The sequence below is a fragment of the Drosophila mojavensis genome, unplaced genomic scaffold, assembly GCF_018153725.1.
Source record: "Drosophila mojavensis isolate 15081-1352.22 unplaced genomic scaffold, ASM1815372v1 contig_136, whole genome shotgun sequence".
Taxonomy (NCBI): Eukaryota; Metazoa; Arthropoda; class Insecta; order Diptera; family Drosophilidae; genus Drosophila; species Drosophila mojavensis.
Genome location: NW_025318667.1, coordinates 17,278,004 through 17,293,337, shown reverse-complemented (window position 1 = coordinate 17,293,337; position 15,334 = coordinate 17,278,004). Strand labels below are relative to the sequence as shown.

The window sequence follows — 15,334 nt, the reverse complement described above, 5'->3', positions numbered from 1 at the left end:
CCATGTATTTGGAATCAAATCAAATATGTTTGTATTCAATATCGTTGATTGTCTTGCAGTATGCAATTGAATCGAACTTGTTCATATTTATTTGGCTTGATTGATTGATTGATTGATGCCAATTCAAGTCTGGCCCAAAGTGCACTTGATGTTGAGCGATAAACGACTCGCAAATACCCAGGGTATAAAGCAAGCTGCAATACTTCAAATTCCTTTTGGTAAAACATAAATATAATATAAATATTCATATATGCTGCTAAAATATCTAAACAACATTTCATATATATTCAAGATGCTTGCTGTTAGGCCTCACCATTCCAGTTGAGAGCATGAACTTTTGTATGATTTAAAGTATAAACTTGAGAGCTCAAACCAATATACCCCTTTGCCACTTACAATATACATATGTATATATATGTAGATAGATAGTAGCATAAAGAGCGATACCGACGAATGGCGCATGCGACAGTCACGTGACGAAGGAAAAAAAAAATAAGAGAAGAAAACAGAAACAAATGTAATAATAAATTAAGAACAACAACAATGGCAATCAGCAGCAACAAGACAATCAAAGCAACCACAACAACAACAACAACAGCAACAATTAAATACTTGGCAAAGTCTGTAGTAGTAGTTAAACATGTTTGTTGTTGTCTTTTGGCACATTTGTCTCAGTGGCGCGCGCATCATTTGACAGTTTGATTCCGATTTGCTATGTACGTCATTGTTATGGTTATCTCCTCCTCCTCCCATCTCATTCCCATCGCATCTCATTCTATCCCATACCATCCCAATCATCACACTTCTATTTCGTGATGAGATCTGCGATCGGACGTGGAGAGCGCAAAAAGTACTTTACTCACTCCTCATTACTGAAATGTAAACAAAATCTTATCAATTTCAGTCGCTGGCGGTCGTCGTCGTCGTCGTCGTCCACGTCGTCGACGTTCGTTCGAGTCCAACTGGCTCACACAGCTCACGCCCAACTCATAAAGATACGGGATACATATATTTGCATACATGCACACGGTAGATGTACATACATGAATACATAAACACATACATAAGTACTTATACACAATTGAGGTTTGTCTCTCGTTCGCTGTCATTTGCCATTTACCGTCTAGTGAATTTCACAATATATCGCGAAATTTAAACAATGTTCGAATACATATATACATACATATATACGAACCTATACAGGCACAGATACATGTATAGTATATAAAAGCGTATAAAGAATTCAATTTGTTTCTATGCGTTGAATCCAACTAGATTTGAATATTTAGTTTTTGTAATCAGTCTAGGTTTTAGGCTATTAATAAATATGAAAAAAAAAAATATATATATATATATATTTAATTGAAAAAAAAAAAAAAAAAAAAAAAAAAAATTACTATCACTGCGAGTCTAAATAAATATGTTTAATGTTTCGTAAATGCTTTTATACAAGAGCCCGTCTAGAAATTCGTTTAATCACAATTTAATTGAGACTTGTGTTAGTCATATAGTAAATATGCTGCTAGCTAAATGAAGATAACATTATTTATAGCTGGCTAAATTATGTTATATATGTATGTAGTTACTAATTACATTGTTGAGCAAAATGTCATTCAACTCTCCTGAACTTTGTCTATAAAAACATTTTATAATAACGCTCAAATATATTAATCTTACCAAGACACAAACAAATAAGATCTAGTTGGTAGTGCCCGACTGCATACAAAGTATGAGCTGACAACAAGTATAAGAACCTTGCAATCGATTGTTACTGAAATACTCACTCAAGGCCCAAATGGTTCCAAATCCATTTTCCTATTTGCGATTGGGCTGTAAATCTATAGAAGATACAGTTTTTAGACGTAATTACTTATATCCACCCTATACATTCCTAATTTCGACTCTACCACCTCAACTGACTTGGTTTCTGAGATATTGTGGACCGATCGGGAAAATCTTAACACTTAATCGCAATAACGATGCCAATTTTCAAAATACTTATTTTATACCAAACAGAAACTGTTGACTCAACTAAACAGACAGAAGTTATTGACTATTATGTAAACTCCGTAAGCCCATCAAAAGTAAACAAAATCTCAAAATGTCAACAACATCTTTATTTATTATAAACTGAACTTAAGAACTTAGTATAGATATTAATGCTCATCATATAATAGGTTATTTAAACTACTATAGCTTTGAAAACATTGAAATATTTCAACCGCTTTTGAGCTTTATTCTTTTCAAGTTAATTCATTGGATTTCTTTGGGATTGAGATACGATTGTACTTTGCTAGCTTGTTGACTGTGCCTCCATTAGTGAGCCACGCGGAATGTACCGACGATTTCTGAATAAAATCTTATCAGATTTTATGATTATTTTTTGCTTTAACACATTTGTTATACTCGTTCATGGAGTAAAAGGAGTATATACAGTTGACTAATCATCTCTTTGTCTCTAGTTGTATTTTAAATATGAATCTGGAAATTAGGAATACATAAATCGATAATCGCGAATATATATAATTACGGGATCTTACTTGCATAAACGCTATGATTGTTTATTCTTTCCATTTTTTGGACACTCTCTGGAAGTTGATTTACTCGCTTGGTAAATTGAAGCTTATTAAAACTATATGCTCTAGAGAGCATATAGCATAATTTAATTTCTAAATATATCGCTTCCTTCATCAGTTAGACTTAGTTTTTGAGTCATGATCAGGTATCATGCAGTCGGTTGTATCGGATCTCAACATACTCACTTGCTACGATCTGTTTTCGTTTTCGTCACTGTTTTTACAAGTTCGGCGTACGCCAAACGTTACACGCTTGATATCAATGCCATAGAGACTATTTACACACTATTTACACACAGTCACACTTACATCACACACACGCGCGTATGGACAGCGCTAGACACACTTATACAAACATGAAATTTGTGCCTCAAGGCGGACAGCATAATAATAATAATCTCTCGCTCTGACTACATGAATTGATAAAGGCAAATTATTTATAAAAACTACAACAAGAATTCGACAAGTCGAACTTTGTAGTTAAAACCGGTTCGATTTCGTTTGGTTTAGCGATTGGGCATACCCTAGAATGTGTATTTTTTTTTTCTTGTTGGTTATTGACATTTGATTAACATTAGCAAATAGTAGGTATAAGTAATCAGAGCAATACGACTTTAGATGCGCGTTAGACAAAGCTTTTCCCGATGTAGCTTAGAGGCTTAAAGTCTATCTATCAAAAGTTTATAAGCCTAGGGGTATCTGGCTCTTTAATAAATTAATTTAGAGTATATCGGTATTCCCATTCTCCATTGACCATTCCCATACATTACTTGAACCTTGGCATTTTTCTATATATGGACAAGTTTTTTTTTTTTGTGGATTGTGCAAAATCTTTTTCTCTCGATTTGAAGGTAATTTCGATCAAGTTCTGGCTTATCAGCCCCAGCATGTGAACATACATAATTCAAGTCTTTTTAGAATCCACATCAGAGACACGTGATGCAAGTGACGGCAACGTGAACGCCTGTCATATGCTAGCCCGGAAGTAGACCCAACCAGAATCACAGCATAATCGCCTTAAGCACACACACGTTTCGATGTATGTATAACCGCATGCTCGCTGAGATTGTACTACATATGTATGAAATGCTCGAAATTAGAATAAGTACGACCTTCCTTTGTTGTATACCGTGGACAAGTTGAAGGCAAGAAAATCGTATGCGATCTCATTTTGTTAAGGCATTGACTGATTAAGATTATGTTGAACTGATTTTCAAGTGCTTGAAATTGAATATTTTTGTAGGGTATACTTAAGTCTGACATTAAATACAATATATATATTATATTATATATATATATATATATATTTTTTTTTTTTTTCTGGCTTGCTTATCACAGTTTATGATCGCATTTACCGGCCCATCCTGACTAGTGTATCAAAATAAGATTATTAGATTGCTGGGCTGTTGGGGGTAAGGCACCGTCTGTGCTGACGTTTGTAGTAGCTGGCGATGGTTTATCAGATGCATAACCTCGAAAAGTTGGCAGAGCCCGACTAGAAGATACCCTACGCCCTGCTCAATCATTCTACGTTTCAAAAACACAAACACACACACGCTCATACACATAAGCGTACGCTTACTGCGCACTTTACGCAGCTTGAGTTTTACTTTAGCAAATTAATTGTTAAATAGCTAATCAAATTTACAGCTCGTGATAATGACGACCAGACTTGTCTATTGGCTCTCAATTTCAAATGTAAATTTTTCGAGGAAATAATGAAATCTGAAATAACCACAATACCTCTCAAATCAACAAATCGATTCTTATCGATAAAAGGGCGAATACAATACAGAAAAATATATTTGAACTTTATATTCTGTAGCTCTTGTTGCTTAAGAAATCAGATAAGCAAACGGATCAACTCAGCTCGTCGTGCTGATTAAGGCTTTCTGCTTTATTGACACCGCCACGCCCCCTTTTTGCCAGTCACATACATGAACTAAACTATGAGATAAGTTGATGAACTTAACGTATTCCAGCTTTACCTAGTCGTACATTGTATATACATTGGCAAAGAAACGAATTGCAATTGTACTTTAGTCAACATTAAAGGTCATATCCACAGGTGTTAAACAGGTCTGTATATAATCGCATCAAAACGATGGCAATATTTGAACAGTCGATCTTAAATTCTCATGTAGACGATAATGAAGCCAATGGCAATGGTGGTCAGTGAAATTTGTCGATTAGGAGGCTGGCTTGCAAATTGACGAGAGTAAAATACATAAACGGAATAGCCATCAATTACCAAATTTAATTTGCAATGTCTAGCCGCCAGTTAACAGACAGTCAGGGTGCGCGTGCGCGACATACATATGTAACCGCAACGCAACAGTGCTGCTCGCGTCGACGCGCAAACGTCACTGTTATCTGCGCTCTGTTATGGCTCTTGTTTTAATAGTCGTCGTCTGTGTCTGTTCATGCGTTTGACAGATGACTGAGCCGACAGAGGCAGAGGCAGCGGCAGCGGCAGCGGCGGCGGAGGCGGAGGAGGCGGCGTTGGCGGCCGTTTTCTTTGTCTCGTTTACGTACGTAAGCATACCCTGCACTCAATAAAAATTGGGAATATCCATCATTGATTATAAAAACAATAGAACTGCTCTATAATCTGTGTTCCAAAGCTCCTTAGCTCTATAGTTTCATAGCTCCATAGTTCCACAGTTTCACAGTTCTATAGATCTATAGCTCTACAGTTTCATAGCTCCACAGGTCCACAGCTCCTAATGTTCCATTGTCCCTCAGCTCCAACGCTCTAAGGTCCCATAGCTCTAATGTACCTCAGCTCCACAGTTCTCATGTTCCATAGTTCTTATGTTCCATATAGCTCTGATGTTCCATATATAGTTCTAATCTTCTAGTAGCCTAATTTATAATTTCATAGCTCCATAGCTCCATAGGTCCATACCTCTATAGCTCCGTAGCTCTCTGTGTACTTCCATACTTCCATTCATACTTCAAGGTCTAAGTTCCTAACATTGAAGATTTTAAATTGATCTATGTAATAAATTTTTTGTAAATTTAATTTTTGACAAAGCCTAATACAAAATATTTGTATCCTCAACTTAGATTAATTTTTTATAGCACAACGCATATTACATAATATCCAAGATCAGTCCATAAGTTCCACAGATGTCTATCTCAATTGAGTGCTGAGTATCTAGAAGTCATGCTCTCCCTAGTGCCATAGTGCGGCTATAATTGTATCGCCGAGCGGAGCAGAAATTACAACAAATTAAAGCAAATTAATATAATTTTTTGATAGTCAAAGTTGTTGTTTATTCTTAAACAAAAACAAAAGCAAAACAAAACAAAAAAGAAAGTTAGCTATAGATAGATATCTATCAGACATTTTATGATCAATAATTGCGCGAAAATACAAAAAAAAGGAACTAGAATCCGAAATGTAGATCCATAAAACCTATTCAATAACAAAAAATCAAATACCTATACATATTGTTTAAATAGACAGATATACATACATATATATATGTATTGTATATATATATATTTTGAGTTCTTTAATTTTTCCTTTGTTAGCTTTGAATTTATTGTTGCTTTTATTTTTGTTGTTGTTCAAACAAAAATATTTACATCAAATGCATCGAATTTTTTTTCCTTGCGTTTTCTTTGAATACATTTTATGGCACAATATTGATCATTTTTTGCAAATATACCCTATGACCTATGGAAATGGGTTGATTAAATGTCAAATCGAATTTGTGAACATCTTTGGAGAATTTATTAAAGATAGTCAACATTGATTTAAATTTTCTTATTTAAAAATAAGAATTTTATGACTAAATAATGTTCACGAATAAATATTAATTTAGTTCATTCATATTCATAAAAATAATAAATAAAATTTTTTTGTATATATATATATGTTTTTTAACTGTTACGCATTGCCGTAAACTGTTGAATTATTTAATTTTTTTAAGTATATATATACACATAATATTGTATAAACCACATAGTCAATATGTGGTTATATTATAATTATAAACGGGACCCACTCCTTGTTTTAAATTCATTATTTCAATTTTAATTTTGGTTTCCGACAAAAAGAAGAAGAAGAAAGAAGAAAACAGTGGACAAAATGTTTTTCACATTCTTATGACTTGCGGTTCGTATCTTCTACTGTTTGATTTATTTTGGGTTATAATATTGGTTTTGGGTTCATATTTGTATTTAGTATTAGCGTCTGTCGTATCGCATCGTATCGCATCGTTTTGGGAGCCCGAAGCGAAGCTGTACATATGCAGATGTCATACCGTATAAAGTCCACGATGCGTACGTTAATCGAAATTTAAAATGAATCGTACGAAATCGTGATGGGGCATTTAACATTATTAAGATTTTAAACTCGTTGTATGCACAGACATATGTATGTATATGTATCCAACTTATATACAGCACAACTGCTCAGCACACACAGTTTGGCTGTGAAATACTTTGTGGCATTAAGGCTGAATGAAAATAGGGCCAAAATGAACATTAAGTGTGTGTGGCTTAGATCGAACGGGTTTAAAACGCAAAAGAAATCAGAGAGAAACAAAACGAAAACAACATAGGGTATGTAGAGTGCATACACAGTACAATGGTATGCCAAAGTTGATATATCGCCATATTATACGTATATGCTATATATAAATCTATTTTATCTTACGTTTCTATACTCGTTCAGAAAATGTAGAGAGTATATTGGCTTTCAGCCATCTGTCGCTGTTCACTAAATTCACACGAAATTCTGTATTGTATGGATGTATGTATCCTGTATATATCTTTCTTTCTCTCTTTATCTCTGATAAGTTGTTCGAAATATATATATGTATATATATTTCACAGTTGTACATTTATATATTCCATTCCATTTCATTTATCAAGTCGCTTAAATCTATGAACCCGGTTCTATTGGAACATGTCTCTTAAGTTGCAATAAAACTATTCAAATTCAGTTTTCTTAGTTTCTGTTCTAGTATTATAGAGAGATAAAACAGAGTGGGAAGTAGGAATATTTTGCTACTCTTATATTGCAATAAAATCACTTTGTATTTGGAGCTCGAGCTGGTTTCTTTTTTTTTTTTTTTGCTGTTAGATCATATTATTATATTATAATTATTGCCATAATTGAATAGATATAACTGATTGAACAACTGACTCTTGTTAAATACACTGAAATGCAGAAAATGGATTAATTTGAAGGACTTGAAAAGTATGCAATTTTATTTACTACATTTGGGATGAAAATATATATAGATAAGCGTCTAGATATGGTAGATTCTTGATTAGTAGCAACTGAAGAGTGATCAAGCCATAAATAAACTTGGCTCAAAGCGAATGCCTTCGAAGATTTCGGAAATATATATAAATATATATTGTTGATATTGGGCTGATCCTTCAAACATTATCAACTTGTTTGACTTTACGTTTTTAGATATTTGTAAGCTTTTGTTATCATTTTGATATTTGTTAAGGACGGTTTCCAACACTAGATTACGACATTTTCAAGCTATTTTTGTACTCACCAAGTGATCGGAGCTAAGTTCCCTCTCCTGCTCTAGCCCATGGCTATGTCCATGTCCCTTGCCCATGTCCACTTCCTATGGGCCATTACCGATCTCATATGTATGTATAATTTATAACATTTTTTATGACAGATGATCAGCGCTGATGATTACAGTTGTCGGATTTTCGTGTACTTTTGATTGTATGCCTGCTGTTGCTGTTGTTGTCATTGTATTTACCCATGAATGTATTATATTATACCCTACTTGGCAAATACGCGTCGATCCAATCTAACTAGTACAACGACTGAGGATTAAACAGCGAAAATCTGAGATGGGTTCAAGGTTAAAACCTGTACTTATTAACACGGTTTATTGTACTTTTGTAAACTGCAAGCAAAAAAAAAAAGCAAATAATAATAATATTAAAAAAAATATAACAACAACTACAAAAACAATAAAAAACTGAATTAACCCCCAAGAACATTGGCGTCTATAATTATTTATACGATGTTTCATTTGTTTTGGAATTTTTCCATTTTTCAATTTTGTTGCTGTTTTTGTTGTTTTTAGTTTAATATCGTTACAGTAATGAAGTTAAGCAGCCCTAATAACCAAAATTAGGTTTAATACTTTGAGCCCATTGATTTGAATGCTACATATAATCAGTTATATATAATACTCTATTAGTGAGTAAACACAATTCTATTTCAATAAAGTTGAAGTTATTTAAATATGTGTTTCTACTAAGTTTGGAGAGTTGAGCATTGAGAAATGAATACAAATTTTTTCAATGAAATTTGAATAAGGAATTTAAGGAAAATTATTTTTTTTAAATAATAAAAAAGACATATATAGATATATTTTATATTTATCTTTAAATATATATGTATAATGATAATGATAATGCTAACTTTACTCAGTTCAAAATAAATAGTATTCCGAAAGTTTTCAAAATATTCAATAGTTGATATACAATATTGTGTAAAAATTTAACTTAGTTACTTTTTTTTCAGAATTAATTATTACCCTAAATTTACATTTATAATCTCATAATATTTTTGCACTCTTCGCACGACAATATAGTGTTTATTCAGTAGGCATAGTCGACGTCTAGCTCTATTGAAGATGACGAAATGCTGTCCCATTGAAACTGATATAAAATACCAATATACTCCGTTAGAACTTGGTAAGCGAGTATACTTACTACGAGCTCAACTAGTCGTTTTTAGTGTCAACAATTAATTGTTAAAATAAGCTAATTCATTGTCGGTCAACGCGGCGTATGCGTTACATTTTCAAAAAATAAAAAAAACTTCGTCAAACGTCCATCAGTGGCGCTGTCCGTTGATGTTTGTGAAGCGCGCATTTATTTTATTTGTTTCTTTTTTTTTTTCATTTTTTAACACTCTACGCTCATTTTGAATGCTGCCCCCCAAAAACGGTCTCATTATCACGATAATAATGACGACAGGGACAGTGAACGTTGATTGTGATAATGATTGAGATGCGCGGCTTTGGCTGTGGCTGTGGCTGCTGCTGCTGCTGCTGCGACGGCGACGGCGACGGCGACTGCGGCGACAGCTACTGTTAGCTGATTATAATTTACATGTGTTGTATTTATTTAGTTACGCGCTATTTTCCTGTTTCTGTTTGCTCTTATTATTTGTGCCGAACGAAATGATATTTCGGCGTGCATTGTCGAGCCCCAAAGAGCCCTCGATCAATTGAAATCCAAGCGAAAGTTCTTTTAACGAATTTGAATACCCTAGTTGTTGCGGGTATTATGATGCTGTATATGGTTTATTTTTATATGTATATGCATATATATACAATATAATACATATACAGTACATATTCATTATAAAAACCCATATACCATATGCAAGTTATCTGCAGGGTATTCAAGTGTCGGCTAGTCAAGAGTTGAATCTTTCATTGTGTTTCTTTCGTTTCTCTTGCATTTCTTGCGCGCCCAACGAGGCGGGCCAATAAGAAGCCAACACCATAACTGTAGTTGTATTACTGTTAACAGATGCGCCGCTTTAAGTCTCTTTCTCTTTCTTTCATTGTGCTAGGTGTTGGCTTTTGGGCTTTTGTCGTGCTGCTCAGAGGCGTGAAGCGTGCTCACACTGTGAACAGTCAAATTTGAGGTTCTACGCACAGTTTACACGGGAAACAACATGCGTGCTTACATGCGTATGTGTGTAAATATATGTGTAAATATGCGTGTACATAAATGTGTTTGCATATGTTTGTAGTTTTGTGTATTGCATATGGGGAAAGCCAAAGGATCTCACAGTTTGCATTTTTAGCTGTTGAAAATTGCGTAAATAATTATTGATATCGATATATATATGTATATATATTATCTGAAGCGATAGCTACAGTTCGCAGACAGAGCGCCTATTTTCTATTTATTTATTATTATTATTTTTTATTTTTTATTTTTTTTTTTTTAACTTTATTAATTTGTGCTTGCAATACGAATCCGAGTCCGAATCCGAATCCGAATGCAAATCAGTGCGAGCGCCGATGCGCGCGCGCGTTCCGCTCACAAATACATTGAAATCAATTAAACCCGTTGTCGTCATCGTTCTCGTCTCAAGCACGAGCGGCGGCCACGCATACACTTGCTGCTGTTGTTGTTGTTGTTGCTGCTGGTGCTGTTGCTGCTCTCGCACTTGTTGCTCGCGCTCTCACGGCGATCTCTGCGACGCAGCAGCAGCAGCAGCAGCAACGGCAGCAACGGCGGCGACTGTGACGACGGCAGCGTCGGCATTCGACACCAAGCAATGGGCCAGGCATCATTACGGCTTGTCGTTCTTTAGGATTTTAGTTCATCGATCTCAGCGTAAGTGCTCGCAACATGACGCTCGACGCTCGTCGCTCGTCGCTGTGACGCTACCGTCTGCGTTGAAACGGCAAAAGCTTTATTTTATTTTATTTTTTTTCTTGGTGTTATTGTGCGCGCTGCTTGAAATTATTTTCAATTATTATTTATTCAAAGTTATTCGGTTTAAAAAAAAATAATTTTTTTTTTTTGTTTTTATATAAATATTTTGTTGTTATTTCACTGTAGTCGATCCATACGCAGATCGCTGATCGTTGTAGTTGTCGTTCTCGTCGCCGTCACTGTCGTGTGTGCATTTAATTTGATTGTTCCAATTCATATACATATGTGTGTACGTAGTGTGCGTCTATATTTCCTTTTATCAGCAACGATTTAAAGTGCGACGACGCACGACGGTTCTCTGTTATCGTTAGCCGTCATGAGCTGATCGTGTTCCGATCGGCCGCAACGATTTATCGCTTTATATCGCCAAAAAAAATGTCTAACAATTTCGTACAAATATAATAACAAAAAAAAAAAAAAAAGAAGAAAAACAACAACAACAACTTTGTGCACAAATAAATAAACTGCAAACAATGCGCTTGCAGTCGGAAAATTGTACGGGGACAAAAAAAAAAAAAACGCAGATACTCTCTCTCTACCTCTCCCTCTGTATCTGTCTATTTCGCGCGCACTCTCTCACATAGCTGCGGAAAAGCCGAAGCAAAACAAAATGTAACGAAACGATACAAAACGGAATGTTAACGAAAGCGAACGATCAGTGCTGTGGTTAAGCAGCTTTATCTTATCGCTGCCAACGCCGCTAGACCGTCTCGAAGACAGCCCCAGTCGCAGAACCCCATAGAGCACACATCGTTTACCCGCTGATCGCGAGCACAAAAAAAAAAAAAATAAATAAATAAATAAAATAAAAACGAAAAGAAAAAAAATTTTAATTCGCGTTCGGTATTGAGGTTCGATTTAACATATCAAGTGTTCCCAAAGTTAAAAAAGTTGAAGCAGTTAAATAATCATTCACAGAATTTCTTGTAAAATCAGTGACTTTTGTGTATTTTTCTTGTTGTCGCTTAACATCCAAACAATTTTTAATTTAAATTTGTTATAGTAAAGCTTTAACTAAAAACAAAGCTTACTTGAATTCTATAGTTGATCTTATGATGTACGAAGTAGACCTATAGAATACGGCGTATTACTATCATGAATCTCTGTAGCTTTCGAGTATTTTCTATACATACTCCCTGAATACAGTTATTCAAAATCATGCACAGAAAAACAAGAATTTAAATATTATATTTAACAAAAAAATAGAATTGTTCAAGTCCCTGCAGCATTTTCTATAAAACATTCAATATGTATTGATTATATCTCAAAGTTCATTGATATTTTGTATAATTTAATCATTTTCAAATTTTATTTAAACATAATGCTAATTTACTTCGCATATAATACAATTCCTAGGAGCTTCCATTTATGTTCTTTTTTTTTTTTTGTACTTTTGCAATTTCATCGCAACATTTGTGTTCATCTTAATGCTTAAAGTGATTTGAGTTTGGCATGAACGACGGAGCCTAAGTCCGATGTAAAATGAATTCGAAATTTGTTGAGCTCGACAACTATTAATTGCTAACCGGTCTGGCTATCGTTGGTCACATAGCTGAAATCAGCGGGAAGGGGATTTTTGTTTGTTCAGTTGGTCAATCTGAAGATTATATCCAAGAAATGAGCGAGTTCATCACTTTCAGTTTGAGAGATAACGTTCTGTTTTTAGCTTTGCATTCAGAGATCAGAGCAATTTTATCATTAGTCTGAAAACTGTTTATCTGCCCGCCCAATTGTAAATAACTGAAAGTAGGTCAAAAAAAAAAAAAAAAAAAAGATAATCCAATATTTTATTCAAATGTTTAAAATCGATAATTAGTAAATTCGCAGAACTAGATCATTGTTTATATATTATGCTACAATATGCAATGTGTATGCCTAATATACCCATTTTCACTTCATTAACAGAGTATAATATAAGGCTTAAACCTGCGCCAGGCTCCGTCTCCGTTTCCCTTTCCTGGTTTCCACACGGACAAACAAAGAAAATTAGCTCCGCTGTTGATTTTATCGAAGTAATTGTGATGGAAAAGTAAAAGGGCTATCGAAACCAGTTATTGCTATTTACTTCACTGCAGGCATAACTGTAAAACAAGGAAGAACGCCAAAAAGCTCAAGGTAGCTACTTGGTCGAAACTTGTTTAAAGCAAGCTCACCCTTAATAAGCCGCATAAAGAGCTCAAGCAATTTAATACAATATCATTGTCGTGTTGATTATATGATTATATTAGCAAAAGAGCTCGAATTCTAGGGATCAATTAAAGATCGCAGACAAGAGCACAAATATATTTATATCTCTTCTATTCGATTCTCATATTTATATATAGCTTTTTTTATCTACATGTTTTTGTATTTATACGTAAATTGTTTAGGTTACTTCAGACACTTAACAGAGTTCTTCTATTCCATTCTCATATTTATATGTTCGAGTCTTTGATCTAAATGTTTTTCCCCAGTCATTGTTAAGTTTGGTAATTGACTTGGCTTTTGACTTTGTGGCTATTGTGGCTTTATAGATATTTAAGAGCGATTTTCTATACGATTCTCATAATGAATGTCTGATATTTCATAATGATTTTTCTGTGTTCTCAGAGAACTTTGTTTGAAATATTTTAGGCTGCTTCAGTTGCAATTCTAGGGTATCTCTTTGTTGAGCGACAACAACGAAAATATATATTTTCAATATACACATACATATGTATTTACTGTCTGTATATTTTGAACATTCTTTTGTGCGGTTTGCTTCGGGATCGCGGCACATAAAAATAAATGCGAATTTTGAAAACAAAACAAACGAACGCGAAAAACGTTAATTTCCAGCAACGCGCGTTTTGTTAGCGTTTTCTACTCGAAAACAAAAAATATATCTATTTTCGTTTTATTTTTAGCTAGTAACAACTATTCACAAAACAAAAACCCAAACCAAAAAAAAAAAAAAAAAAAAAAAAGGGAATGAAATGTTGTAAATAAAAAATACAGCTGCAATAACAAAACAAACAAATCATGTATTTATTATGAGCATTAACCAAGCAACACAAACAAAACAAAACAAAACACAAATGTACAAATAAAAAAGCAAAAGTCTATTGTAATGCCAAACAAGCTACAAAACAAAAATTATCTAATTAGTTCAATTCAACAAGCAAAGTGACAAAATATCAACAAAAGCAACGTGCCAACTACAATCAACCAAAAAAAAATAATTATATGCATACAAACCAATCTGTATACATACATATATATATAGAGAGTTAAATATATATACATATATTTATATATATATTAAGAGCAGATCCTCTTAACGTTCTATGCCTGCCAAAATCAAAGTAAAGCATAAAGCAACACACAACATTTGAACAAATGCTGTACTAAGCAATTTATATATTGAGTTCATATATAAAATCCATAAGAGCGAATATACTAAATATCAAGTGTATATATATAGAAAACCAAACGCAACTTAACAACAACAAGAAAACAACTACAACAAAAAAGCAAAAAATAAAAACAAAAACGGCAACAAAATGCGCTTCACTTACAATCAGTATAAATACTACGAGTCCGGCTATCGTATTCCATCCAAAATGCACAATCTGAACCATCATCATGGCATTGGCAGTGTGGGCAAAATCAACAGCAACAACAACAGCAGCGGCCACGGCAGCAGCGCCCACCACTACAGCAGCCATCACAGTCATCACGGCAGCAACAGCAGCAGCAGCGGCAACAGCAATATAAACACAAATCCATATCAGCATCATTACAAAAGCAATTTTGGTAAGCTTGCAAAAAACCCACAACCATAAAACAGAATAGAGCAAAAAAAAAATAATAATAATAATAATAATAAATAAAAGTATGTGTATAAATAATAAATAAAAGTGTGTGTAAATAATATAATAATAAATAATAAAGTATTCTAAATATATTATGAACACAAACAATAAATCAAACCAAACAAAATAAAAAGAAAAAATAATTAAATAAAAAAAAAAAAACAATAATAAAATTATAAACAGAGAAAAAATATGAAAATATGAATAAAAGAAATAAAAAATAATAATAATGATAAAATAAACCACCAAATAATAATAATGATAAAATAAACCACCAAATAATAATAATAATAATAGAATAAATAAACAATTAAAAAAAAAAACATTTAAAGTAAATAAATACAAAAATTAAACTAAACAAGTAAGAAGGCTCTAGTCGAGACTGCTCGACTAGGAGATACCCTGAACCCTCTAAGCTGATATTCTAATCATTCTGCATTTTTATGCACACATACATACACA

General features: G+C 33.6%; 1 protein-coding gene across 6 annotated transcripts in view; it reads left to right on the top strand.

Annotated features, from left to right (window-relative positions):
* Positions 1–15,334, top strand: part of LOC6584070 (nuclear factor of activated T-cells 5) — a 53,004-nt gene that overhangs the window by 13,005 nt on the left and 24,665 nt on the right. For 4 of the 6 annotated variants that reach the window (XM_032731996.2, XM_032731994.2, XM_032731997.2 and 1 more), the window contains exon 1: positions 13,967–14,813. The exons of the other annotated variants lie outside the window; for them this stretch is intronic. In XM_032731996.2, coding sequence (XP_032587887.2) covers positions 14,561–14,813 — 253 coding nt within the window. In that variant the 5' untranslated portion in view covers positions 13,967–14,560. Of the gene's footprint in view, positions 1–13,966; positions 14,814–15,334 lie in introns of those variants that run through there. 6 annotated transcript variants of the gene reach the window in all.